At 58.8% G+C, this 27,768-nt stretch overlaps 2 protein-coding genes across 4 annotated transcripts; both read left to right on the top strand.

Annotated features, from left to right (window-relative positions):
* The first annotated feature begins 2,913 nt into the window (after positions 1 to 2,913).
* LOC135894187 (uncharacterized) lies at positions 2,914 to 7,420 on the top strand. 3 transcript variants are annotated; one of them, XM_065422240.1, is made up of 5 exons: positions 2,914 to 3,334; positions 5,096 to 5,180; positions 6,129 to 6,177; positions 6,278 to 6,440; positions 7,162 to 7,420. In XM_065422240.1, exons 1-4 carry the CDS (start codon positions 3,020 to 3,022, stop codon positions 6,429 to 6,431), a joined length of 603 nt encoding a protein of 200 aa, XP_065278312.1. In that variant the 5' UTR covers positions 2,914 to 3,019; the 3' UTR covers positions 6,432 to 6,440; positions 7,162 to 7,420. The 3 variants fall into 3 exon arrangements, with proteins under 3 accessions (XP_065278312.1, XP_065278311.1, XP_065278314.1); XM_065422239.1 differs by having other exon boundaries at positions 7,017 to 7,420; XM_065422242.1 differs by lacking the exon at positions 7,162 to 7,420 and adding an exon at positions 6,946 to 7,021.
* Positions 7,421 to 14,109: 6,689 nt separating this feature from the next.
* CCDC194 (coiled-coil domain containing 194) lies at positions 14,110 to 19,350 on the top strand. Its single transcript, XM_065421984.1, has 5 exons — positions 14,110 to 14,439; positions 16,907 to 17,003; positions 17,519 to 17,651; positions 18,208 to 18,337; positions 19,327 to 19,350. Exons 1-5 carry the CDS (start codon positions 14,110 to 14,112, stop codon positions 19,348 to 19,350), a joined length of 714 nt encoding a protein of 237 aa, XP_065278056.1.
* The last annotated feature ends 8,418 nt before the right edge of the window (positions 19,351 to 27,768 follow it).

Below are 27,768 nucleotides of genomic sequence, written 5' to 3'. Positions count from 1 at the left end.
TACTGGGAGGATCCGCAGCTGTTTCTTATCTGTCCCTCTGGCTCAACTCCTTATCTCGTCCTTGGGACCGATGCCTTTGCTTTAGGGTCGTCAATCTGCCCTCCGGGTGATTGAGAATAAAGCTGGCGCCTCTTGACTCCTCCGCTCCCTTCTTGACCATCCGGCCCAGTTGGCCTGTCTCAGCTAATCACTGGACATTCTTCACTCACACCAAACAGCAAATAAGGCAGTTACAGCCCTAAAACTGCTCTCCTTCTAAGAGCAAATGTTAACACAATCAGCAAAGAATAAACTCACAACAATTTCTTCTTACTAATTCATGAGCAAAATGGAGTATAAGGCAAAATAAGCAAAATGGAGTACAATCTTACTTGAGACAATTTCTTCCCCTTAGCCTTTTGGCCTACGCCATTACCCTAAAGAGCCACCGTGGCGGGAATTTATTGTTTCATTTACTATAGTGCTCGCTATTCCTATTTAAACAGTGCGAATATTTCATGTATATGATTCTCCCACAGCAAAATGACGGACCAGCTATTATTATTTTATCAACGACAATGAGCCACGCTTCTTCCGACCTATGTGTTATCAAACTTCAGGTGATGAGCCTTACCTTGACGGCACTCCTTCGTGTGCTGGAGACTGGTTAATAACATGGTAAGAGCCACCTGATTGGTTAATAACGTAGATTGGTTAATAATTAAATCACCCGGTGATTTAATATCATGTGCTGCATAGAGCGACAGGAGAGCCACTGATGTAGCGCTGCCCTAGCGTGTTTAAAGACAGAGCCTGTTCCAGCTTATACTGTCATCCTCTGCTCCTCTCTGAGACCCACGACAGAACCCCTCTCCTGCAGCCAGTGCCAGCCCTCTGTCTCTCCCCAGGGCCTGCCACGGGGACTGTCTCCCTTCCCCCAGCCCCCTAAGCAAGAGGCAAGCCCGAGTGTATTGTCTGCCCCAGCACCCCATAGCTTCCTCCTCCTATCTCCACCCTGCCTGACACACCCCCTCCCCCAACTGCAGCAGAGTGGGTCTGATAGGGCCCAGATGCTCCCATTAACCCCTTCTTAGGTCCAGGTCCCATGCCTGCCCTCCCCAAGCGGAGGGGTGAACAATCAGTCACAGGAGGCTGGATCAGCCCCCTCCCTTAAAGGGGCAGCCACGAGCCACCCCATGGCAGTACCTATCAAAAGAGCTCCAGCAATGGGCCAGGACCCCGCTGCGCTAGGGGCTGTACATGATAATCATCATCAATGCAAAGTCCATTGTCTAGCAAACACCCCCGGCCGCCCCCAGCTCCTGCCAGGCCAGCAGGCGGGTTGGCCTGTGCGGTTCTCTGCCACGCAGCAGCCACAGGCCGGGCGCTCCAGAACCGGGGGCAGTTCTAGTGGGTCTGGACCCAGCGTTTCTTCCTCACCCGCTCCCCCGAGCTGGAGCCCAGCCCCTGCCTGTGGATCTGAGCAACCCCTCCCCCACCGCCCACAGGCTGCAGCAGGGGCCTGGCTGGTTTTGGAGGAGGAAGGGCCCAAGGAGTGGGCTGGCCGCTGCCTCAGCAGGGAAAGAGGAATGTCCTGGGTTATTGGCTGTGTTGGGGAGGAGGGGTATAAAAAGACAAAAAGAAAGAAATTTTTCTCTGAGCTAAAAAAGAAAAAGCCCCAAAGTTGTGAGCTGCAGGTAAATTAGCCCCTTCCCAACTGATGAGGTGTGTGTGTGTGTGTGTTGGTGCTGGTGGAAGGGAAGCAGCGATGTCCCTGCAGCCACTCGGGAGGGTTTGGGGTGCTTGGGTTAGTGGGGACCTCTCCCCTCCCCCAGCTCCCCCCTGCCCTGTTGAGCTGCCCCCGCCAGGGTCAGGAGATGACACTGACTGGCAGCCATGGCCTCTCTGTGCCCGAGATCCCCCCCCGGCCCACCATGTGAAACGGGGACAAAGCTCACCTGCCCCTGCCACTGCCCCTGCCCCTGCCCTGGGCGGGCGGGTGGGGTGGTGAATTCAGGTTGCGACTGGTGTGGGAGGGGGCAGCGCGTTATCCATGGACAATGGCCCTTTATTATTTTATCGTCATGCAGGGAGGTGGAAATAGAATGGAACATGGCTCAAAATAACCCTCCAGGAGCCCCAGAGCTGGGGGGGTCCCCATAACCCAGAGACCCCCCCCAGGCTGGCACAGCTCCCAGCGGGGGAGGACATGGCGCTGCCCCAGCCCCCCCAGTGCCAGAGGCCCCAGCCGCTCCGGTTCTGCCGCCAGCCCAAGTGAAAGCCCCTATCTCCAGGGGGAGCTCAGCACACAGCCCCACCAGCACCTCAGGGCGTCTGGCCCACATGGCCCGTCCCAAGCCCAGCAGAGCTCCCCAGGCTGTCTGGGCTGCAGGGCTTCCAGCCTCCAGCACCGGGCAGGGCTCCACCAGGTCTCCTGCAGGGTTAGAGCAGCCCAGGGGCCTTGCCCTGCACAGGAGGCACACCCCAGCCTGGAGCCAGCCCGCCCGAGCTCGGCCAGTGGTGGGGGTCCAGGGATCAGACCTGTGGCAGGGCACTACCCAGCAGGACCTCCGGCAGCGGCAGAGCAGAGCGCTGGGGATGGACTCGGAGCCTGGCAGAGTGAAGGTGAGGGACAGGGACTCAAATCCAGGTCTCCCGCACGGTAGCCCAGAGCACCTCCAGCCACAAGGGCCCTTTGCAGCGCTCGCAGCCTCTCCCAGCCAGCCCGGTTACATCGCAGCTGGGCAGAGCGCTGGGGCTACAGCCCAAATCTGTCCGAGCCCAGCACTGCCTGACTCCCTCGAACCACATGATCTCCTGGAAAGGGCCGTTCCTGAGGAAATCCATCTCCCCCCAGAACAGGAACACGTCCCATATGCTAATGAGGAGCACAACTAGAAAACACTAGAGGGCAAAAGAAACTCTTTCTTTTTTGCAGAGTGAGGCTGCCAGGCTGTCAGCTCAGTGAGGTTCACATACTGGGATGAGCACTGGCTGCTGAACTTCCCCTCCCCGCCCCCCGTTTTTGGAGAACAAAAGCATGGGGAACAACTGGAAGACGCGCTACTGTATTTTCCTGTCGGTTGCCTTCATCTTAGTGTTAATTGGTCTGATTGCCTGCGTGGTCTATATCTCCTTCGCCCCGACCCAGCTGAGACAGTGCCAGGAGCAGCTGAAGAAAAACACCTCCGCTCTGACGGGGAAACTCGCCAACCTGGAGGAGGAGAAGAGGGCCCTGGAACAGCAGTGGGATGGGGCGAGGGCAGAGGTCACGGCGCTGCGGTCGGAGCTGGCTGGCACCAATCAGACCCTCTGGGAGACGCGCGGGCGCTGGGACTCCTGCAAGAGCCTGACGGTGGGTGCTTTGGATGTTGTTGCTGTTTAATATAAGTCTACGGTAGCGCCCAGGAGGCCCTGTCCAGGATCAGGGTGGCGCAGGGCTGGGGGCTGTGAAAAGGTGCCAGCGCCAGGCCCTGCCCCGGGCAGCTCACAGCCAGGGGACCATTCCAGGCTGCTCTTCAAAATGCTGCAACGATTTGTCTTGGTGGGGCCGTGCCTGTGCTTGTCAATACACGTCCCCCAGCACAAGCAGCTTTTTCCAGGGTCCCTCCCCACAGCCCGCAGTGCTATTCCCCACACTGTCATATGCATCGCCCCCTGTTGGTCCACCCCGGAGCTTCCCTGAGCAAGGGATTTGTCCCGTTGCTCTGTGGGGTGGGGTGGGCTGGGCTGGGCTGGGGACGAGTCCCAGGCAGCTCATTTCACTTGCTCCCCGATGCAGGATTTGCCGGGGTGAGAGGCGGCTGCACTAGCCCGCGGGGTCACCTGGGTCCCTGGTGGCTTTTTGTTACCGATCAAATTAATTTTCTTCTCTGCACATGTCTGTGTAAACATGGTGCAGCGACTCAAGCCTGTCTGGGGAGCTGCAGTTTGCAGGGTGGCCTGGGGAATGGACTGTCTTGTTCTGTGGAGAGGAGGTGGTCTCTCCCCTCAGAGAGAGGGGAAGTGACAGCTGGAGGGGTGGGGGTGGGGGACAGCGGCAGGCAGCGTGGAGCCTGCGAGAGACAGAGAGAAACTGAGTCTGTGACTGTGGGAGAAGCAGGGGGAAGGAGGGAAACCAAGAGTAAGTGAAGAGATGGGATTGAGCGGGACAGACAGACGTGAAGATGAGGGTCCCTTTCAGGGCCGGCTCCAGGCACCAGCTCAGCAAGCAGGTGCTTGGGGCAGCCAAGGGGAAGGGGCGGCACGTTGGGCACTTCGGTGGCAATTCGGTGGCGGGTCCCTTGGTCCCTCCCGGAGGGAAGGACCTGCCGCCGAAGAAGAAAGTGGCGCGGTAGAGCTACCGCCAACTTGCTGCCGATCACGATCGCGGCTTTTTTTTTTTTTTTCCTGCCGCTTGGGGCGGCAAAAACCCTGGAGCCGGCCCTGGTCCCTTTTAGTAGTGTAAAGTTGGCTGGTCTAGTCAGTCTGTGTTTGATGGCCTGTTCCTGACCCTCTGTTCCCTGTTTGTTCCTGAGCATTGGATCTGGTTGTCTCCTATCATTGATCCAGGCGGTCCCAGAGATCTGGAATGGGAGAACCACAGGTCCTGCAGGTCCAGTGGGTCTGGTCAGACGTGCACCCCCACACACCAGCACCACTGGAGTCGAATTCAGTTCTCCACGAGAGGACGAAAGGCTGATTTGGGCGTTAGCAGCACCCTGGGAGAGAGCTGGGGAAAGGGGAACCTTGAACTAGGAAAAAATAATAAGCACCTATCAGATAATAGCTGAGAGGTCTGTTCACCTAGGCCTGAAGGACATGGGGTTGGTGCCGCAGTAGGAGGCTCCATTCCCTGTGACTCCATACAGAGCAGTGCCCAGCGCCGGGCTATGGTTATTGCTGGGGGTGCCAGCTTTCAGGTCTGATGCAAGCACCCCTTGGCCTGTTCTGAAGACAGGAATCCATCTCCAGTAACTCCACTCTGCTCCCCCTGGAACGGCAATGAGTGTGTCCACGGTCATTGAGCTGCCGTGTGGTGTTTTTCTGAGCTGTGGCACAGCACAAGTGAGCAAAGGCTTTCCCGTGTGCATCGCTCTCAGAGATGCTGATTTTTCTCTTTCGTTTTCTCGCTCAGCACATCCTGCAAAACAACATCACTGCCCTGAAGGATGAAATCACCCAGCTGGGAGGCCGAGGCACCGAGCAAGGACGGGGACAAGGTGAGACGACTGCTCTGAGCAGCTCCTGGCTAATGGCCAGGAGAGGTCCTCTCTAAGACAGGGGACGCCTTTCTGGGGTGCATGCGTGGAGCTTCCGGGGCCAGGGTCATGGAAGTGTGAAGCCCCGTGTGCTGGGCCCAGTCCTCTCAGCCAGATCCAAGTAACATTACAGGAGCGGCGGGACCAGGACAAACCCTCCTGCTCAGAGCCAGGAGACCAGGTCACTCCAGGTGGGGGATTTTCTGCTGCCCTGAGCCGGGACCTACTTCCCCACTCCTTGGGGGGGACAGGGGACTGGTTGGCTCGTGAGGTTGGTAATCGGCTATGGATGGCTGGGTGCCCTAGGTGCTGTTTGCTGACTGTTACGATAAGCTCAGCCTGGTTCAAAGGGGACAAAGGTCTCCAACCCAGAAACACCCACCAGAGCCAGCAGCCAGTGGCCGCCCCAGCAGAGAGACCAAGGACTGGGCAGGGCACAGAGGCTGAGCTGTCCTTCCCAGTGTGTCTACATCCACCTGTTCTCTCTTGTCGTCTGCTGAGATTGTTACCTCCATGGGGCAGGGAGCATCTTTTTGTTGTGGGTTTTTACAGCGCCTAGCACCGTGGGGCCCTCGCCCATGGCTGGGGGTCCCAGGCGCTGCCACAATCATCCTCAACTGCAGAAGGCCAAAATCTTCTTGGCCGATAAAGGGATGGGGGAGGTGACTAGGCAGGGCCCAATCCTGTGTTCATCTCAGCACCCAAACCTCTCCTCGGACCCTCCGCCCCATTGACACAGAGGCCTGGCTCATGGGAAATAGAGGCAGGAGGTACAGTGCAGGCAGCGGTCCCCGATGAGACAGACGGAGGGGTGGGGGTGTCGAGGGGGACGTGCTCGAAGGGAGGGGGGAGAAGCATGCTGCCTTATCTGACTGGCACGGCCCCGGTGTCCCCTCTGTCGTTGTCCAGGTGAAATAGACAAGCTCAGACAGCAGCTCCAGGAGGCTCAGCAGCACAGGTGAGACCAGCCCGTCCCTGCCCCATTGGGCTGCGCTGTGGGGGGGCCCTCCCCCAGAGCTCTCTGCTACCATCTCCTTCCCTTTCACTTGTTCTCCCAGTGATAAGCTCCAAGCTGACATCCGGCGGCTGGAACAGCAGCAGCTCCATAGGCAGACGAATCAGAGCTCTGGTGGGAGCAGCCTCCGGATCCCCATCGTGGCCGGCTACCTGAGCCTGCTGGCTCTGTCCCTCACCGGGATCCTGCTCCTGTGAGAGAAGCAGGTTTGTATAGGTACTGAGGAGCCTGGATGTGGACTCGGTTCAATTCCCCGTCCTGCTGCTATCTCCGCTTAGGCTGCAGGGCCCCTTTCTGTCACCTCCACCCGAGACAGCTCCTGTCTTCAGCCACTGCCTCCCCGGGCATGAGAGCGTCCTCCTGCCCTGCAGCGCGGCCCCCCTGTACCTCTCCATCCCATGCCAAGCCCCTCCCCTAGCTCGGCAGCACTTACAGGGCCCAGCTGTACCAGGCAAGGAGACACAGCCCTGCCCGGCTCACACTGTGAGTAGCCAAGCCAGGCAAAGGCAGGATCCATACCCCGCTTTTACAGATGCGGGGGCTGAGGCCCAAGGAGATGAGTGAGTCACCCCAGGAGCACAGGGCAGAGCCCGGACTTGACCCTAGATCTGCAGAGTACCGGCCCCGTGCTATAAACACAAAGCCGCCCTCTCTCTGCAGTCCCCTGCCCCTCACTCCCCATCCCCACTTTCTCTCTCCCTCTGCTATTAGGTAGCTCAGTGCAGTGTTCGGTGGCAGGGGATGCAGGACTCTCTCTCTGTCCCTCGGGATTTGTGTTTCAGGGCTGACCAGGCAGCGGGAGAGTGGAGAATCCCCATGAGACCAGGTCACACTGCATAGCACGGCCAGCTCGCCCCCATCCCCAAAATGCTCACGGGAACTATTCTAAACCACTAGCTTGCTTGGCATTTCCCCTGGGTCGTGCAGGGAGGCGGGTTCCTGCCCAGCCCAGCCCTGGCGGAAGGATCTCGTTGGCTCCTGCCCAGCACTGGAAGACGATGGGGAAATGGTGAAGAAGATCCAGCGGATGAAGAGTGCAGGGAGGATGGAGCCAATTCATCCAGAGCCCCTGGCGTTTCTTGGCTGGAGATTGCCCCAGAGGACGGTTGCCCTGAGTGAGGTCAAGCCCCAGCTGGGGTATTTGCTGCTCCCTTGAGGGTTTCTATTTTTCTAATAAAATGTTGCCAACCCCAAAGGTTTGTGGTGTCATTTGTCCTCCCACGCCCTGCCCGATCAGAGACCCGGGGCTCAGAGTGAGCAGCCCCAGAGCCGTATTCATGGCCGTCGCACGCCTGACCTGCCTTCAGAGAGCAGGGAAGAGGCAGCTCCTAACTCTGCTGCTAGTTTGGAGCATGGGGCAGCAAGCCCCCTCCCTGCTCCTGGGCTGGAGTGATGGGCTCTGCACAGGGCGCTCTTAGGGGAAAGTGCTGTAGGCCCATGCCTAGGGCCCCGCTCCGGGAGCCAAGTAATGGCATCAGACCCGGGGCTTTCATTGAAAATCAATCAATTAAAAAGGTCAGTTTCTAGCCCTCCTGCTGGCCCAAGAAAACCTTAAAAACGTGACCAGAGTGTAACCACTGTAGTGCTGCTGCCTGAGTCTGCAGCCAGCCTGAGCCCAATGCTCTGAGAGGGCCCCTCCTATGCCAACGGGGTGCTAACCCCGAGCCACAGGGGGATCCTGCACTGCTCAGCACTGGATTATGTGCCTAGCCGGAGAAATGTGCAGTGAACCCCCTGCCCCCCCACAGATGCCCCCAAGGTGAATACTGGGGGGACCCACTGCCAGCGCTGCAGAGAGGGGACCCCAGCTGCTCCTATGGGGAGGGGGCTTTGCTGCTGCTCCTGGGAGCAGGGAGTCCCATGCCACAGCCCTGCTGGGGGGCACCCTTTAACCCCGCTGGGTGGCAATGGGGGGACCAAGCCCGAAGCCAGCTGCCCGGCCCCGTGTCCCCAGGGTTTTGGGGTCCCCCATGAACTCCGCAGCGCCCCCTCTGGCCCCAGGGGTTCGCCGCCTGCACTTCGCCGCCGGACCGGCCCAGTCCCGCCTCCCTCCCCTCCCCGCGGCAGCTTCTGCAGAGAAACGAAACCGAAGCCTGGGCGGGGCGGACCCGAAACCGACCAGCTGGGATTTCCCGGGGCCTGGCGCGTCCCGTCGGGCCGAGGTGAGACCAGGGTGCTGGGACCCCCCGCGCCCAGCGGTGCTGCGGGACCGGCAGGGGTTAATGCAGCCCCCCTGCACCCGGGGAGGCGCTCCCCGACCCCGCGCAGGCGGCCGCCTGGGCTGCCCGGTGCCCGGGACGCAGCGTCCGGCCTCCATCCCCGCGGCCCCGGCACTGCCCCAGTTCGCCCCCAGCCCCGCGCGTCCCGGGAGGGCACAGGCACAGCTGGCGTGACGTGTTAATGAGGGATATGCTAATGTACGATATGCTAATTAATGATGGATATGCTAATATACGATATGCAATGACGAGCAAGCAAGACAACGATGAATATGTTAATGAGGGGTTTGCTAATCACCGTGTTAAATATGTTAATTACTGGTGGTAATGAATTGCATGCAAATTTATGGACTATGCTAGCGGGTGATCTGCTAATCTGGGCCGTGCTATTAAGGCATATGTTAATGAGGGGTATGCTAATGAGGAGGTTGCTAGAAACACTACAGGGCCAAACTGCCCCATTCCTTTGCAGCGTGTGTCCGCCTGCCTGGCTCCGGCTGGGCCCCCTGGCCCCGATGGGCGACCCCGGGGGTCTCGCCTGGGGCGGCAGGAAGGTCTGGCTCGCCGTGGCCATCCTGGAACTCGCCATCATCCTCATCCTGGCGGCCGGGCTGGGCCACTTTGTGGCCATGGAGCAGTGGATGCACAGTGACATGCTGGCCCTGCGGGAGGAGCTGGCCAGTGCCAACTGGACCCTGCAGGAGATGCAGGAGGGCTCTGACGTGTGCAGGAACCACACGGTACGTGGGGCAGCTGCCTCCAGCCGATGGCACCGTGGCGCCCACTTGCCAACACACACTCCTGGGAGCTGGATCTGAGCCCCCCGCTTCCCAGACAGCCCTTGTACTCACCGCTGGAATTCCCTCCTCCCCTTCCTAACCGGTGCCAGGGGACGCCAGCTCTAGCCAAAGGCCAGGCCAGGGCCAAACAGCAGCAGGAGGCAGATGGGATGGGATACTGCTGTGCTAAGGTTAACACGGCCTTCCCTCCCCACCCCCAGCTCTTCTGCTCACAGGAGAGAGACCAGGCTGGAATCCAGCCAGGAGGTGGAATTGTTTGGCACTGCAGTGCCCAGCCACATAGTTCTGCCGACGACGCCCCATCCCAGTGCACGGCCCCCCACGAGTCCAGCCTGAGGCTCCCTGTCACCAGCTCCCTGACACCCTCAGTCCTGGCCCGCAGCCCCACCTCTGTTTCAGTCCTGGGTATCTATTGAGCAAATGGAGAAGAGCCTTGCTCTTCGCTCCGTGATCCTGACCAACACCTATCCGGGGTGACTACGTCCTGCCTGTCTGCTGTTCCAGTTGGATACAGGTGCCTTCTTCCCTTCCTGTCCTAAATTGTTCGGTGTCAGCTGATAAACAGATGTCATGCCCCACCCCAGAGGTGGCTGCATCTCAGTGATGGGCTGAGTGAGTCCCAGGCAGTTTGGAAAGTGCTTTGAGGATGCAGGGCTCTCTGAAAATCTAAGGTGTTTCTTCTTTCTCTCCTCCTTCAGCACGTCCTGCAGAAGAATGTCATCAACCTGACCCAGGAGGTCACCCGGTTAAATAGCGACATTGCCCAGCAAAAGGTGGAAAAAGGCAGGTTACAAGGTGAGACCGCTGCTGTTCTCAGCCCCGCTGCACAGGCAGAGCCTGCTCCTAGTTCTGCAGGTGCCTGGGGGGTCATGGCAAGTGCTTCCTGAGGGAGGGGGTGCCTCACTGGGGGGATAAGGCAGGCAGAGACCTCCCTGGGATGTCGCCCAGTGCCAGCATCTCCAAGGATTGCACACTGGTTCCCTTGCCACTGCTGTGTGCCGGTCACGACCCGGACAGGTCTGAGCTCCGGCACCCCCAGGGCAGCCCTGCAAAAACAGTTCCCTGGTTCTGTCCCTCACCGCAACCCTCTCCTGCCCGGTGACCTCATGGGAGGACTCATCCAGGGTAAACTGCCTGGGCCAGGGGCCTGCTCTAGAGACCGGATGGGCTTCACAGGCAGTGGGAGAGCTCCTGGGAACAGGGAATGATAAAGGGGGGAGTGGGCGGCTGATGGGAAGGGAGAGGAGGATGCAGTGTGATACAGGCAGCAGGGACAGGTGACTGATGCTGCAGATTCAGGTAAAGGGTAAGCGAGTGGCGGCCAGTCCGTCCAACAGAACAAAGTGGGCGGCGGGCGGTCATCAGCACAGCATGGGGAGCGGCTCAAGGTGCCCAGGCGTCCCCAGTGCAGAAGTCTGGCCAATGGACTGGGCACGATGGGCACACGCTAGGGGTCAGAGCAGCACCTCAGCCCTGCACAGCACCGTCTGGTGTTTGCGTTGGCAGGGGTGGGGAGAGGAGAGGGTTAATTCTGGCCCTGACGATGGGGAGGGGGTGACTAGCATTGTGGCAGTTCTGATCCCAGCTTCCCTCCCACTCCTGTTTTCCAGATGAAATTAGCGCCTGGAAAAACACGGTCCAGCATCTCCAGGAGCAAAAGTAAGGCCCACCTGCCCCCTTGGGCGACCCCTGCACTTCAGTTCTCCCCCGGGGGCCCTTCCCCTGGGACCAGGCCTCAGGGTTAAACGCCTGCAGTCCCTGGCTCCCAGGGTTGTGCTCACCCCATTGCCCTTCCCTGGGCAGCACGCTGTGGAGAGGGAGGGTCTTGAAATGAATGAACCAGCCGACGTTTCCAGGGGGCCAGCATGGAAACATGGTGTAACGGATGCAAAAGGTCGGGGTGAGTCACCCTTCCCTGGGGGCTCCTGGAGTGGATGAGTGATTGCCCCCCATGACCCAAATCCCCAAGGCAGGGGAGATGCACTGGCAGGGTATGAGGCCCATCGAAGGGCTATTTTTCACTCTTCTGCATTTCCCCTCCTCCTCCCGCAGGGATCAGTACCACAGGGAGGTCAGTTGGCTGCAGCAGCAGCTCCAAAGACACCAGGAACTTCGCTCCAGTGTGGGCAGCGCCAGGCTTCCCAGCCTCCTGCCTCTGCTGGCAGCCCCCCTCGCTGCGCTGCTTGTGTGAACGGAGCCAGGCAGGGAGCAGAGTCAGCACCCAGGTATTTAAGGAGTGGGTGGGGGCATGATTAGCCAAGGGCTTGCCCTGCCCCTCAGGGGCCCTGTATTCCAGTACTCCAGGGCCATGGAGACCAATGGAGACGCTCCCATGGGCTGGCCAGCCTCTTCTGGGGTGGGGGGAACCCAGAGGGCAGTGATACCCCAGGGCCCAGGACTCGCTGTCTTTACCCAGACAGGCCCCGGTTCTCAGCTTAATTGGGAGTCGGGGGAGGCTGATTCTCCATTCACGCTGGTATCCCTCCACTGGAGTCAGTGGGGCCAGATCCCCAGCTGGTGTAAACGGGCCCAGCTCCACGGCAGCCAGATCCCAGCCAGCACACTTGGGTTTATGCTGGTGCGGTCACACTGCTATGAAGAGAATTAGGCCGTGTGTGAACAAAGGCCCAGAGCCACCCCAGTATTCAGGCACTGAAATCAGTGAGAATCAGGAGCCTAAATACTTTTGTAGATCTGGGCCAGATAGCATAGCCAGAGCCCCAGGGATTCACTGGCAACATGATCCCAGCCTGACAACCCTTTGTTTGATTGGTCTGTTTCAGGACTGAGTCCCCCAGCTGGGAGACCAGGACTCTCCCAGGGAATAAGCAGCACTGGATCCTGTGGCCGGCACATGCTCCTCCTCCATGTGATCTGTACTGAGTGATCAGTGGGACTTGAAGCTGGCTCTTCCCTGGCATGCACGTGGAGGAAGCCTCGTCTCCTGCCAGAGGACTGTTTACTGGGGGGGGGGGGCGGCTGTGATGGACGAGGGGGACGCAGTGACAGGTCCATGGATGGAGATGACCCTGCACTACAGTTTAGACACGTCACCCAAAGCCCCAGATGACAGTTGCAGCAAGTTGGGCCTGTGACATCCTACTTGGGTAGGAAACACCAATGGACCACCGACATTTTTTCAGAGGTGGCCACTGATTTGGGGTGCCCGGTTTTGGGGTGCCCCTGGCCCCCACATGAGTCACACCCAGTCTGGGACCCAGCGACAGCATCACCTGCTCTCACGCTTAGGGGGAGGGGGGGGGGATTAAAGTGACTAACAAACCAGCCCTCGGCCGGGAGAACGTTTGCAGAATAAATAGGCTTTGCTATTCACCATGCGTCCCACTCCCATTCTGCGCAGGGGTCAGTTTTGAGTGGTCTGGATTTGCCATCACGGGGCCTGCTGGGAGCACAGGGAACAGAGTGTCGGAGCTACAGGGTGGTAGGGATGGAAGCTCCTTGTGTGGAATGGGAAATACCAGCCCTCTGCAGCCACAGCCTCCGTCTGGGTCTTGTTCTGCGCCCTAGGATGCCCCACAGATCTCTGAGCGACGCTGCTCTCTGCCTGCTTGGCATGCAAGTGAGATAAATCATTATCTGCCACTGTCTGCAGCGCCCCTCACTCTGAAAGGCCGGGAGGGAGGAAAGATGCACCACCCCAGGGATCCTTCCCCCTGTCAGCATGGTGCATTAAGGAAAGGGCTTCCTCTAAAGCACCAGGCCTGGGCCAGTGCCAGAGGCAGGATACAGGAATGGCTGGACCAGGGCGCCGAGCTAGCATCTGCAGTGGTGAGGATGTTTCACCAACCAGCTGGCCTCGCCCCTGCTATGATTATCTCTTCCTGAGGCACCAGCTGACTCGCACATGAAGGAAAAGTCTCTCTTGATTCTGCCTCCTTCCAGGGCAGAGGCCAACAGGCCGGATCCCAACCCTGGGTTTTGTCTGCAACTGAGGCTGGACTCTCCCTCCCCTCCCGCTCTCAGGAGCACACGTGATTGCTGTAGAAACTACTGAATGAAAACAGGTGGCGCTCCACAGATGGGGGCGTTCTCAGCCACAAGCTACTGTACCGACCAGTCACCCCACAGGAGAGCGAACGCCGCTTCCTGCCCTGCTTGGCACCACAGATTGACCCGCCTGGGCCACTGGCTCAGCCTGGGGTCTCAGCTTTTAATTCCTCCCGACAGTTCAAACCAAAGAATCAGACGCTGGCTAGAGCTAGGGGCTGTACACGTGTCCACTAGCCAGCTCTGCTGCTGCCCTTCGATCCTGACCCATGGTCCCCTCCGCTATCCCAGCCCTGAGCACCCCCTGGCTTTGCCGGTGCCCCCCAATCCCAAGTCACAGCCCCCTGCTATTCCAGCCCTGAGCTCCCCCCGTTATTCCAGTTGTAGCATCCCCCTGCACTCCCAGCTCTCTGTAAGGGAGGGACCATGGAGACTCAGCCCTTGGCTCCCCACAGCCTAGGGGCAGCCAGCCCCCTCCCCTTTAGACCCACCCCTGAACAAGCCCCAGTTGAGGGGTTCCCTCCAGGCTCAAGGCAGGTTCCCCTCCCGCTTCATCCCGGGGATTTTAACCCCTTCCTCTCCCTGCTGGCCTGAGGCGTGCACATCCCACTGCAACCCCCCCTCTTTGGGGAGCTCAGAGCCCCCCAGGGCCCAGTCCAGGGCTCTCTCCAGGATGTGACAATTCTATAATGGTCCGTGGGCCGTGACCTGCGGAAACCAGAGGCAGGAGCTTTTTTGGTCAAGGAAGCCCACACGCAGTAATTAAAGTGAGACAGGCAGTGACCTGGCTGCTGGCTCCCAGCACACGGCAGCAGCAGCTGCAGGCGGCAAGTCGCAGCACCGTCACCATGGACCCCTCAGTGACCAAAGCCACCCTGAAGGTGCTGGGGCTGTGCGTGGTCCTGCTCTTCCTGGTCGCCGCGGTGACGGTCTCCGTGGCGGTGATGATGTGGCACTCGGAGGCAGTACGGATGCTGCAGGGCTGCCGAGAGCAGGCAGCCAATGAGACCTCAGCCCTGGGGGGCCGCGTGGCCGAGCTGGAGCGGGACGTGGCCGAGCTCACGGGGCGGCTGCAGGAGGACGCCCAGAAGAAGAAGCAGCTTCAGAGGCAGCTGGGCCAGGCCAAGGAGGAGGGCAGGAAGCTCAAAGCCACCTTGCTGTCCTGCCAGGAGCATGAGGTATGAGCCAGATTATGGTGGGGTGGGGGGAGTGGTCCAGGGAGACCAGGATTTATAGATTCATAGACTGTAGGACTGGAAGGGACCTCGAGAGGTCATTGAGTCCAGTCCCCTGCACTCAAGGCTCCCTAACTGGCCCCTTACAGATTCTCCCAGGGGCATCTGACAGTCTGAGTGCCCAGCTGTGGCAGTGGGGCCGTAAGAGATGCCCTGGCCTGGGGGTCAGTCTGGGTATTATCTCACTCGTAACCCAACCAGCTGGCACAGCCTCCCCCCGTGATAATGGCTTTCTCAGCTGGTGGGTCTCAGGCACTAGCATGCTGCAGCAATGTTCAGCTTGCGAACTGGGCAGGGCCTAGGGCTGGGCTGGTGGGGGGGTTGAGGGGTTCGCTGGCATCCTTAGGGGCACTGGTCTCCCCAGGAGGGATGGCATCCAGCAAGCGAGGAGACCAGAGCTCCTGGTATCTGGGCTCTGCAAAAGACCCAGGGGCATTCAAAAGGCCAGTGAAAAGTGTTGGCACTGATGCATACCCAGCGCCGTCCCCAGGAAGCTGCCTTGGGCTCTGCCCCGGTCCACCTGGAATGCATGGGAGCAGGAGGGATATGCTGAGATCCCAGTAACGCCCTGACTTTCCTCCATCCCTGCTGTGGGGTAACTGGGCTGCTGAGGGACTTTCACCCAGCAGGGCTGTTTCCTGAGCAAACAGGATTGAGCCCTGGGGCGTGACCAGCAGCTGCTCTCTGGGCTCTGCTCAGGACAGGCCCTGCCCACGACTGCAGCTGAGAGCCCCTGGGATGGTGCTAGGCAGAGACTGGAGCAGGAGCCCTGCAGCTATTCCTAGCTGAGACACAGACCAGAGCCATTTGGGACACGTATAATTAGGTGTCTCGCAGCCTTTTCTTTTCCCCACGTTATTATTAGCTCCAGCTCCCAGCTGGGAAAGGGCCGGTCCCAAGGGGCAACCAGCCCCTCCCCCATCTCCTTGCTCTCAGACCGGACCGGTCCAAAGGGCTGGCTTTGGACGCTTCCTGCTAAACAATGGGCTGCTCTAGGCAATGAAGGGTCTGGAAAAATCACTGCTTCCCATTGTTCTCCCAGCCCCACTTCCTGTCCAGCGGCTGGAGGCGCAGGGGACACACCCAAGGGCCGGGGGTCGGCGCATGCTTGGGGTGGATTCCATTTCTTCTAACCCCTCGGAAGGGCAAGGCCGCCCCCCATGTGCCCTCACGGGGGGCAGGGCGCTCGACAGCCCCCTGCATGTTTCCCACCCCTTCAGAACTCGGGTGAATGCCGTTGTTCGAACAATAGGTGGGTCCACTGGGGACACACTGGCCCTCCAGGCCCCACCCCGAGTTCAGTCCCTCTCTCCCCTGGCCCAAAATAACCCAGGCTTTGTAAAGAAAACACGAACTCTCACAGGTTTTACCCCAGAGTCAGGAGGACCCAGCCCTCCCCCTTAAGGGCCTCTCTGTCTGTTTCCCTGTATCCCCTGCCTGCTCCCTCCCTGCAGTACCCACAGACATAGCTGCAAACTCCTGAACTTCCCCCCTTTACTGCAATTTCCTGCTCTTTTTAGCCTGGGGGCCCCCGATCCAACCCGGGTGGGGCTTATCCTGTTATCAGGGCTGGCGTAGCCCCAGGCTCTCCAGCCCACGGGCAAGCCACCCAGTTACACCCGCTATAAAAAATCCTTCTGCCTTAAATCATCACAGATCGGTGGGGCAACCTGCCCTGCCACCGGGGAGCGCGGCTCTGCTGACCCCACGGGGTCGCACATCCCCCCTGCACCACAGTGGACCTGGCCCCGAGAACAGCTTGGTTAAAGATTCCCCTTAGGGGACGGCAGCCGGATGGGAGCTGGGTCGTGGCACGTTCAGAGCGCACGCTGCCCCCCGAGGCCTGGATTTCCAAGCAGCCTCAAGCTGGGGAACCTGGCGTGTCCCCCTGCTTCGGGAGCGCAATGGCCATGTGCCAATGGAGGTGGCGGTGCGGGGAGGTGCGAGAGACGCGGCGGCAGTGCTGGCTGGCGGGAGATGCTGTGGGGAAGGTTCTCGCTCATAATCATGCGAAGGGGGGAAGAGGAGGCTGGAGTTAAATAAAGAGATGGGGGGGGGAATGAAGACTTAGCCTCCAGCCATTATCGATCTAATCTATCTAGCCAGCCACCCATCCCCTGACACCCCTACCTGTACCCCTCTATCTATCCCTCTATCCCTCCACGTATCCCTCTATCTATCCCTCTATCCCTCCACGTATCCCTCCATCCCTACCCGTATCCCTCTATCCCTCCATGTACCCCTCTATCTATCCCTCTTTCCCTCCATCCCTCCATGTACCCCTCTATCTATCCCTCCACATGCCCCTCTATCTATCCCTCCATCTCCCTCTCTCCACAACCCCCACCCCAATCAGCCATTTCTAAGCCCTGTGCCTGCTCCTTTCCCTTCTACCCGTATCGCCCCACAGAGCATGCTCTCCGCCAACGTGACAGCCCTGCGGAACGCGCTCGCAGCCATTCAGCTGGAGGGCACCGAGATGGACACCAGAAACATTGCCTTGCAAGGTGGGGGGAGGCAGGGGCATCCGGAGTGAGGGATGTGTGGTAGGGGGCGGGAGAACACCCCCCACCCGCCAGGCTCCACTGCTGAGCAGGGTGAGGGTCTGCCCCACGGGGTCGGGCCCATCCCACCTTGGGATGCTCTTGTGCCATTGCCAGGTGCCGCCCTGCATGGGTCCGGCTGCGCCGGGAAATCCTGGCAGGTCCCCACATGGCAGCCTCATGGGAACTGGCCTCAGTCCACTATTCGCCCTACTTGCCCTTCACTGAGCAGCCAATGCTGGGCTGGGCCCTTTCCATACAGTCGAACCCCACCGCCACTGGAGCATGCCGGGTTAGCACACGATCCCGCTAGCCCCGGCTGACCGGCGCCCGGGCATCCTCCCCGGGGGTCCTGCGGCTGTGAGCGTGGCTGCTCCTGGGCTTGCGGGTCAGGCGCTGAGGGATAAGGCGCACAAAGGGGGTGGGTATCCCCTGCCCGGCGGTGGGTGTGAGCCCCGCTCTCTGCCTTCCGCCCGCAGCGGAGCTGACCCAGTGGCAGGGGAAAGCCGCGGAGCAGGAGCTGCGGCTGGAGGAGGCCCTGCAGCAGCACCAGGCGTCGGAGGCGCAGAGGGGGCAGTGCGAGGCCCGGCAGAGCGAGCTGCAACGCAGCATGTAAGGAACTGGACAACGGCCTCGCCCCCCGGCTCCCAGCCAATCATATCCTGGGGAGGGATTAGCTCCCAGCCAATCGTAGCATCAGGGAGCATTAACATCTGGCTCCCAGCCAATCATATCCTGGCCAAGCATTAACCCCTACCTCCTAGCCAATCGTATCGTCACTGTCCATTGACCCCGATTCCGATCCCGTCATATCCTCCTGGGGCATTAAGCCCAGCCCACCAGCCAATCAAATCCGCAGCCATCGTCACCTGACTCCAACCCTCTTGCTCCCAGCCCTCCACCGGGGCCATTAACCCCTGGCTCTCAGCCAATCACAGCCTCGGGAATTGTCCCGTCCCTCCTCCAGCACTCCTAGCCAAGCGACCCCTTGGCAATACTGAGGTTCCTCCTGCAGCCTGGCCTCCCCATTCCTGCTGCAGGGGCCTGGAGCCCCCCCATCACTTTGGGGGACGACGACACTGGGGCTGCTGGCTTTTTGGGAAGGGGCACGGTGTAGCCAGTGGGTTTGTCTGGAACGTCCTGACCTACCTGTGCTTTCCCACCGCAGGCGGGACTACAGGGCCGAAATCGACTCCCTCCAGCGGCGGCTGAGCTCCCGAGCCACCAGGCGCAGGTGCCCCCCATTCTGGTATTTTGTGTGGGTGCTGGCAAGCACTTCTTGCTTTATTTTCTCGCTCGTAAGTCCCACGGAAATGAGAGACTTTGAAATAACAGCATGCATGTGGGGGGGAGGGCTGACGGAGGGGGTCGGCAGGGCGGAGTCACCCCCTTGATCACCAGGGGGATTGCTGGCACCCGATCCCACACCCACTTCCACTCGTGTCCTGAAACAAGCTTTCCTCGTACCGCTGCACAGCAGAGCTGGGCTTGGTACACAAAGCCTGCGCACACCTGCACACACACACACACACACACACACACACCCCTGCATGCCACACACACATGCAAATATATTCACACAGGCAAACGCACATGCTCACACATACATGCAAACATCTGCTCTCCCATGTGCTCACACATACAAACACGTGAATGCATGTATACTCATGGGCACATACATGCACATAGGCCCAAACATGGATGCACATACATGTGCCTACTCATGTACACACCCATACCTGCACACACACCCAAACAGGTGTGCACACACACACACACAGGTTTTGGACACACACCACTCTAAGGACACTCTGCCTTTTCACAGCTGCCCACACTTTATCCTAACCGCCTCTCCCTTGTGCACATAAAGCCACTAACTTCTTCCTGCAAATCAAGACCCGTTGCCATGACACCAACTAGAAATTGGCCCAGTAGCGATGGCTTGAAGGGCAGATGGGGAGGGCATCCGTGTAGATGAACAGCTAAAATCATATCCTCAGCTGGCTCCCAGTGGCATAGCGCCATTGACCTCGTACGCCAACGTACACCCAGCCAAGGACATGGGCCTTTATGTGCAGAGACCCTTTGCATGGTGCTTCGACTGTACGAACAGGGACTGCCTAGCGCAATGGGCTGTTGCTGCTGATTGCACTTGGAGTACTTTTTGCTGTGTATTCCCATTAACCCTCTGTGTGAATGATAGAAACAGCATGGAGTACAGACGTAGATAGCGTGTGTGGATAGAGGTGAACGACTTACGTTTCCATATATGTTCTCTCTTATGCAGGAAGGGTTGAAATCTTACATCTGAAGCATCTAGGGGAAGTCAGGCTTAAAGGAGATGACAGGGCTCGTGAGCAACCATTTCCGATCCCCCCCCCTTCTACAGAGCGGGGCACGCTGCAGCTCCACACCAGAGACAGCTGCCATGACCCGAAAACAGCTGCAGCACGGAACGGCCCCGTCCCGCCCCAGAATCCAGCAGCCTCCTCCTGCAACTGTAATAGCCAGAAACTAATTGAAAAGACTCCGAGTCCACTGGATCCTACTAGGCTGAGGCACCCCAAGGAATGCTGGGAAATCTGTCATTGTACCGTTCAGAGTCTGCGGCATGGACCCCCCGCTCTCTCTCTCTCTCTGTGTGCTGGCTCCATTCTGTCTCCCTCTCCCTGCTCCTCCCTTCCCTCCTTCGCGACATGCTTCTGCCTGGAGTCTACTGAGCTCTGCACAGCGTGTGCTTGCATCTAAGCTGCCTGGTGTCCTTCTTGATCGTATCATCTACTCACCGCGAGGAAATCAGACCACCTGGTGCTAATTTCCCCTCTGGGGCTGGACTCACCCATGAGGGAGTCTAACCAGCATTTAATAGCCTGTGTTTGTATGCAGATCTGCTCATTAATATTTAAAAAGTAGCTGCCTGATGGGTCTCATTAGTGACACCAGCACCACGCCAAGGAGCAGGTATCCCTGCAGGCCCTTTGGCCTCCAAGAACATAAGAACGGCCGTACCGGGTCAGACCAAAGATCCGTCTAGCCCAGTATCCTGTCTTCCGACAGTGGCCAATGCCAGGTGCCCCAGAGGGGATGAACAGAACAGGGAATCATCAAATGATCCATCCCCTGTGGCCCATTCCCAGCTTCTGGCAAACAGGCTAGCATTTCAGAGAAGATGCTAGTTCTGCCCCACACCTCCATGCAATCCTTTGGAAGTCTGGCAGGTTGTACAGGTGTTAACGGGGGTTAAGATTTGGCCCTGTCTCCACAGGGATTTTTCACCCACCACTGAAATCTACCCGCCCTCTGGGGAAGAACTTAGCAATTGTTTAACAGCACCCAGCCAGGCAGCACCACCACCACAGCAGGATTTGGGACAGGAATAAATTCTCCAGCACAAGCTACAGAGAACATGTAGGGAAGCAGAATTCGATGCTTCAAGATGGAAATAGGCCAGGGTGCCTGGGTGAGGGCACCGTGTGGATTAGAAATGTTGTTCTAGGACTACGTCTGCTTTTGAGCTGGGAGGCGGGATCCCCAGCTCCTGTGGACGTTCCCGTGCTAGCTGTGCTCCAACAAGCACCCCAAACCAGCAGAGCGTCCGCAGCAGTTTGGGCTAGCCGCTCTGAGTACAAGCCCGCCTCAACCCCAGGCATGTACTCGGGGGTAGCCTGAGCCCCCACCCACATGGGCACACTGCTAGTTGCAGGTACTAGCACCTGGGAACAGCTACGCCAGCTGGAATCACACCTCCCAGCTCAAATGTAGACGTACTCTCGGTCTCCTCTGAAAGCTGGTATTTCCTGCTGCTCAATAGGCCATTAGTCCAACCCGACTTGAGGCATAGCCACGGGTAACTAAATTTCTCTCTTTTAATAGTTTATACGAGTCATTTCTATCAATATTAAATACTTCTATTTTCACTGCAGGGGCCAGATTTCTCTGCAGGGGCAGAGCAATGAATAGCCCTTGGAACACTGGTTACGTAGCTAGATCTGTAGAAATGCCATTTAGTCGCTAAAAACCAACAAGCAAAGAATTGTGCTGTTCCGTCTCGGGTAACTCTGCCCCGGTGTCCCCTGTACCTGCACACATTTTACTCATTTAGTTCATATACATGTGCATTTAGTGCACTGCTCTTGGGTGGCAACTAGTTTGGGAAGGACGTTGTTTGCCCACTGGAAGGCAGTTTTGTGACAAAGGCAGATCGGTTACACAGAACGATGTGTGAAGCAAATTCCAGCTTCCCCCCACAAGGTCTTTCTCTCCTGCCTGTCCCAGCCCTGAGGCCACAAAGTTAAACAGCTGGCCACCTGGATGGCTGGATTTTAATGTTTGCTCTCTCAGTGCTAAAGCCACTGCGAATTCTCCTCTCCTAAAGCAAAGGGCCCAGGGATTCCTGATCCAACCAGCTCAGTTTATGACCTGCAAGGATTTTTCTAATGCCACCTGGGTGCTGCTAATCCAGCCTCATGTTCCCTGCCTTCCAAGGCACCAGCAGTATTAAAAACTCTGCCACGGGGAGTTCAGCTACCACTTGTGTTGGTGGCACTTGGCAGGATAGGCGCCATCTCGCCCGCCTGTAGTTGTGTTGGCTTCCAGGGACGGGCAGGGGTGACAATGCAGCAGGACAGGCCATGAAGGGCAGAGATGAGGGGTACGCAGATGTTGTTACAGAGTCATTTATCAGAATCTGATCACACTTGAAACCAAACACAAAAGGTTTCCAGGAAAGTCACCAATGTTTCTGCCACTGCTGTAGCAACTTCCTGTGCAGAGGGCAAGCGGTTAGTGTTTGCATAAGAGCTTGTGGCCTACAGCCTGCAAAAGCCATCAGAGAACTACACCAACAGCACTGAATTCTGAGAATCACAAAGCAACAGGCAGGCAGAGTCCAACCCGGGTGAAAGTGTCCCGGCTGGTCCACACATCTATGCAGTACGGATGCACACACACAAACATTGTCCCGTGCATGTGCTGAGACCAAGCACGGGTGAGCACTAATAACACTTCCATGAACATGCTAAGACGGGGATGCTCGACTCTCATGCTTCAGGCCATCAGCTGATCACAGCAAGGGTCAGGAAGGAATTCTTCTCCTGAGTGTACAGCGCTGACTAGACATGCAGAGGGCACTTGCACCTGTTCGTGATGCATCAGACATTAGGCCAAGATGGTAAATCCAGTGTCCTTGCATGCATATAAACTCATAAACACATACATAGACACACACATATATACACAGTTATCCATATGCACATCCATTCACCGTTCCACATATGCACCTCCATATACACATCCATGCACACACATGCATATACACATACCAGGCACACGCTTCCCGCTGCCCTGCCCTACAGAGATTTTTAAACCCTGCCAATTCGCTCCTCTCAGCATTCACGGTATGCGGGAGCCCTGTTTAGTCTTCACAGCCCTGGCGATTCCGCCCAGAGCAGCAAACACACCATGAGATTCACTTTCATGGCGGAGTTTCAACCTGCATTTCCCTGTTTGCAATTAATCCCTGTCTGAAGGTTGCTCTTTGCTGGCAGAGTTTCACAGGTGGCGCTGACCCGCTTGCGGAGCAAGCGCTGGGCTGGGGCTCGGGAGATTTGAATTCAGTTCCCAGCTTGGACACAGACTCCTTGGGTAAGTCCCTGCAACTCCGAGCCCCAGCTGCCCCATGGGGATATTGATTCTTCCTTTCTCCCGGCCCCCCGCTTGCCTGTTGAGGCTGGGTGGGGCAAGGCGTCTCTCTCCCTGTGTCTGTGCAGTATCAGGCCCGATGCCCCGTCCGCACCTGGGGGCTCTAGGTGCTACCCCAATGCAAACAATATCTGAGAAGGTGATTTTCACTGAGTTGCCCATTGCCTGCCACTGCCCATCCCCCTCTACTCCGCTGATGGCTCCCACTTGCACGTGCAAAATCGGGCCCTGCTAAAAAATGTCCTATGGATGCCCAACCAGAATCCTTCCCTCCCCTTGCTGGTGCCGCTCCCCTCCAGGCCACCCGGGCCCAGGTGCACTGGCCTGCAGATGGCCCTGGCTCCCTGGGTTAGGATGGGGAGTCACAGGCCTCAAGGTAGGAGGGAAACTGCCCATTGGCTTCATGGCCCAAGGGTCTGGTGGTGCTCCCGAGAACCCTCCCGCAGGCTGCACAGAGAAACCACGAGGGGGAGCTGCAAGCTCGCAGGCCCAGCAACCCAGGGAGATTTACTGCTCTGAGCCACCAGTGGGAAGGGAGGGTTTTAGACCAAGCCCAGGACGTTTCATCCATAGGCTCAGCTCACAGCAGCCTCGCTAGATCCCAGGGGGAATCGATCCTGCACGAACAGGGAAGAGGATGGGATTCGCTCTCCACCAGCTTTGGAACCCTTCTAGAAGATATCCCATGAATAATGCACTGGGGTCAGCACGAACTCCAAGGGGGAGCGCCCCCTACTGAGCCACCTGCCCCATATCCTGAAAAGCAGCGCCCCCTACGGAGCCACCAGCCCCATTCCCTGCAAAACAGCGCCCCCTAGCACCGCACTGGGGCCAGCACTGACTCCAAGGGGAGCCCATCTCCTGCTAAACCACCAGCCCCATTCTCTGCAAGACAACCCCACCCCCATACCCCCCGTGCCACACTAGGTGCCTGGGGTCAGCCCGGTCGCAGAAGGGAGGGCACCCACTGCTGAACCGCCACGGGCATTTTCTGCTGCTCCCTTGGCCCCCCATCCCAGGCCTAGCGGGGTCTCACCCTGGGTCGCTGGGAAGAGCGGAGGCCCAGGAGTGAAGCTGCGAGTCTGGCTGAGCTGTGTGGAACTACCAGCCTGAGGCAAAATGACCCAGACAATGGCGAGCGAGGGGGGAGCCAGTCTCCTGTCCCAAGGGCGGCTGGGCGGGAGGTGACTCACAGCTGCTATTCCCAGTTCAGGAAGGAAGCAGCAGTAGCCGGCTGACACTGGCCTCAGCAATTACAGACACTTAGCAGCCCCCAGCCAGCCCAGCTGCCTCTGGGTGGGAAGATGCAGGGAACGGAAACCAAGATTGCTGCTGTGGGGTCAATGCCCGGCACGTCTCTGCGCCCCACAGGGAGCCCCTCGTGCACACACGCTGCTACCCCAGGGCTATGGCACCAGGGCAGCCATGCCAGTCGCCCCAGGCAGACACCTCTCCGCACGCCCCGAGCCGCCGCTGGCCCATTCGCTCCGGGTCCGCGCTGTGCCCCTGTGGGCTCTCTAGGGCTGCAGAGATGTAGGTGAGGGCCCAATGCAGCCTACTTCTCCACGGGAGACCTCAGAACGAAATCCCACCAGCCCAGCTTCATCCACCAAGGCTCCCCCCCAGCCATGGGCGCACGGGCAATCCCAGCTGTGACTCACATCCTGCGCTACCGCTAGACGGGGTGAATTGGTGTCAGGACCAGTGTTCTGCCCGGCCCACCAGACCTGCGACTCCCCCTGCCTGGCCCAAGCCCTTGGGAGCAGCTGGGCTGAACAGACAGGGCCTGAGAGGCGGCTCCTATAGGTCTGGTGCCCCCCAGCCCCTGCTGCAGAGAACCTCACTCCCCTGCCTCCAGCTGGGGCAGGAATGGGATCGGAATGGTTGCATGGTAATTTGGTAGCACCCGCTTGTGAATGGCCAGCCCCAGAGACCCAGCTACTCCCAGCCCCAAATGGGGCGCTGTGGTCTCTCCGCACCGCACCACCCAGTCCTGCCCCCCAGCGGGCGCACAGCCCGATGCACCTCACAGCCCCAGCTCCAGCTCTGTTCATTCTATCTTCACCCGCTTCCCATGGTGCCACCTTCCCAGAACCCACTGGGAGAAGCAGCCCTGGCCCGAGCCTGGTCTCCCATGGCCAGGGCCACCCAGAGGATTCAGGGGGCCTGGGGCAAAGCGGGGGAGCGGACATACTCACCGGGCGGCGCTCCGTGTCTTTGGCAGCAGTGAAGGACCCGCCGCCGAAATGCCGCCGAAGACCCGGACCACTGCCGGGTAAGTAAAAATTAAAAAGGCACCTCTAGCCAGGAAAGGGATTCTCGGCCAGGGCTCGCGGGGCCCCTGTGGGGCCCGGGGCAAATTGCCCCACTTGACATCCCCCCCCCCTCCGGGCGGCCCTGCCCACAGCACCCCTGTCTGGGCTGTGCGGCGTCATGTGCTCTAGGTCCTCCACATTCTCCTTGTACCTGAGACCTGCCAGGAGAGGGGCCCTCTTGTCTCCTTCAGCCAGGCTACAACTGGGCTCTTTCCTCCCAGTGTGACTCCAACTCGCGGCCTCCTCGCCGCGGCCTCTGGATAAGCCAGGAGACCCAGGGCCCGATGCCCATTGCTGTCCAGAACTTCCATTGGCTTCCCGAGAGCATGTGGTGCAGCCGTACCCTGCCCCGTTCCTTCCCTCCAGCCTCCCCGCACTGCGGCTGGACGCCGGCATCCCGACCTTCCTGGAACCACGGAGCCCTCCAGTTCCCACTCCTTCACTCCGTCCACGCCTTCCCGCTCCCTCCACCGAGCTCCCCGTATGACCTCCCCACTGCGGGGTCACAAACTGCCTCCTCTGCATCTCCTGCCGTGTGGGGCAGCCAGACTCCCCGAACCCCTCTGCCCCCCCCCCCCCGACTGTCCACATCCCCCCTCAAATCCCAGCTGCAAACATCCCCTTCCCCCTGGCTTAGGCCTCCTGCGCGGCAATCTACTCTCACGTCACCTCTGGGCACAGTCTGCAGGGGGGATGCTCTGTACAGAACCAAGCCGGGTCCCTGCGTATTTAATGCAAATGGTGCTGCTTCCTTGCCTGGTCCCAGGTGCCTCATCGCACCGAAAATCCCCTTCCTGCCCCATCCTCAGCCGCTCAGCCCCTCCTGCTACCCCCACTCACCTCCTGCCTCACCCATGTCTCAGCCACAAAGCCAGGCACCCCGCTCCCAGCTCCTTTCCGTGCCCACGAGGGATGCAGGCCGTAGAGTCCATCCCGGCAACGAGGCCTGGGGCGGCTCGCTTGGCTTGGGGCTGTGCCGCCGTTTGCAGTGGGCCTGGCTCGAGGGGCATCTACTCCTGGAATGGGAAGGGGGAGAAACATCACCAACCCAGTGAAGTGCCACCATTCTGATAGCAGGGGTCCTGTGGGACCCTCCCCGCTGGCGGGGTCCCAGAGCCCCAGCTCCAGCCTGAGCCTGGACGTCGACACTGCAGTTTTATAGCCCCGCAGCCTGACCCGGGCCAGTGGCAGGTGTTTGATTGCTGCGTTCCTCCTGCTTTGCTGCAAGATTTTGTGCTGAAAGCGCAAGAGCCACAGACTGGCTCCAGGCAGATGTGAAAAGGTGAGCCCATTCCCAGCCCGGCTCTGCAGAAATCGGGCCTAGGTTTCTCGGAACGAAACGCCAACCCTGGCAGGTTTCCACTGGTGTCCCATCAGCCGCAGGTGGGAGACAGGCAATGCGGCTCCCGGACAGACTGGCTGGGCAATCAGAGACGTCCACTACCGTCATGTCTACTTTTACCATCTGGCTAAGGGAGCCCTAGTGCCACCGCTGCCCTGCTCAGCACTTGGGACTGGTTTTACATCCCCTCTGATCCGCTGCCCTGAATGGGGGGCAGCAGCATTTCCTGGGCCTCTCCCAACCTACATCCCAGCAGGTGCCAGATCTGGGGGAGTAGCCGGAGAGCGGCAGCTCCCACTGCGAGAGACGCCGCCACCGGTCCCAGCTGTGGGACTGGGGAATCAGCCACACGCGTTCCGAAAATTGGCTACGCACAGTCACTTCGCTTCCACCCTGCCGCCGGTCCCTGCATCCCATGGCTAATCTGACCAGCACCAAACCATTCCTCTGAAAACTAACGGGATGGCCACCCTGTACTCCAGTCACTGTGCACCGGCGTCGCTGGACAATCCAGTCACTGGCTAGAGAAAATTTACCATTTAGTTAATAAGGAAGAAGACAGCATTCTGCAAGACAGCATGGCCTAGTGGCTAGTGCACTAGACTGGGACTCAGGAAACCTGCGTTCTAGTCCTGGCTCTGCTCTGTGACTTTGGGCAAGTCACTTCCCCACTCAGTTTCTCTTCCTCCTGCCTTTTGTCTTTTAACAGTATAAGTTCCTTGGGGCAGGGACTCTCTCTGTGCAGCACCAGGCACAGTGGGACCCCTGATCTCAGTCGCGGCCTCTAGTCACTGACGTAATAATAAGGGAAGATGCTTAGGGGCTTCTCTACACGCGAGTTCCTGCTCAGCAAGCCAGGGTGTGAATCTGCAGCTTTCTGGGACCGTCACTGTGCTGTAGCAGTGTCCACACGAGATGTTACTGGGCAGCCAACTGGTGCCCTGGAGATTCAGTTACTCGCCGCATAGACAGGCCTTAGGAAGAGACCAAAGAAACCCCACGCGGTAATGAAGGACCTTGACTCTAGCTGCGATTATTGTGCAATGAAAGTGTAAAGCAGCAGATTTTAAATAATCCAGGAGCAACTCAGGCATAATTGGCCTGTGGAACTCTCTGCCACTAGGTAGTACTGAGAGCAAAAGAGCAGAGCAGGATTCTTAAAAAGAGAGATTTCTTTGCATCATGAGATCAACCAGAGCTACATTCCAGAGGATAAAAACCGTTAGAAGGGCGAAAAACCCACCTGCTTCAGGGCATAAACAAACCACTGAGCGAGTGGGGTCAGGAGGGACTTTTCCCCCAAGGGCAGGTTATTCCATAACTGTCCACTAGGGGTTTTCTTGGCCCTTCCTCTGAAGCAATTGGTAGAGAC

The sequence above is a fragment of the Emys orbicularis genome, chromosome 24, assembly GCF_028017835.1.
Source record: "Emys orbicularis isolate rEmyOrb1 chromosome 24, rEmyOrb1.hap1, whole genome shotgun sequence".
Taxonomy (NCBI): domain Eukaryota; kingdom Metazoa; phylum Chordata; order Testudines; family Emydidae; genus Emys; species Emys orbicularis.
Note: the sequence above shows the minus strand (reverse complement) of the source record. Positions and strands in the feature narration are given on the sequence as shown.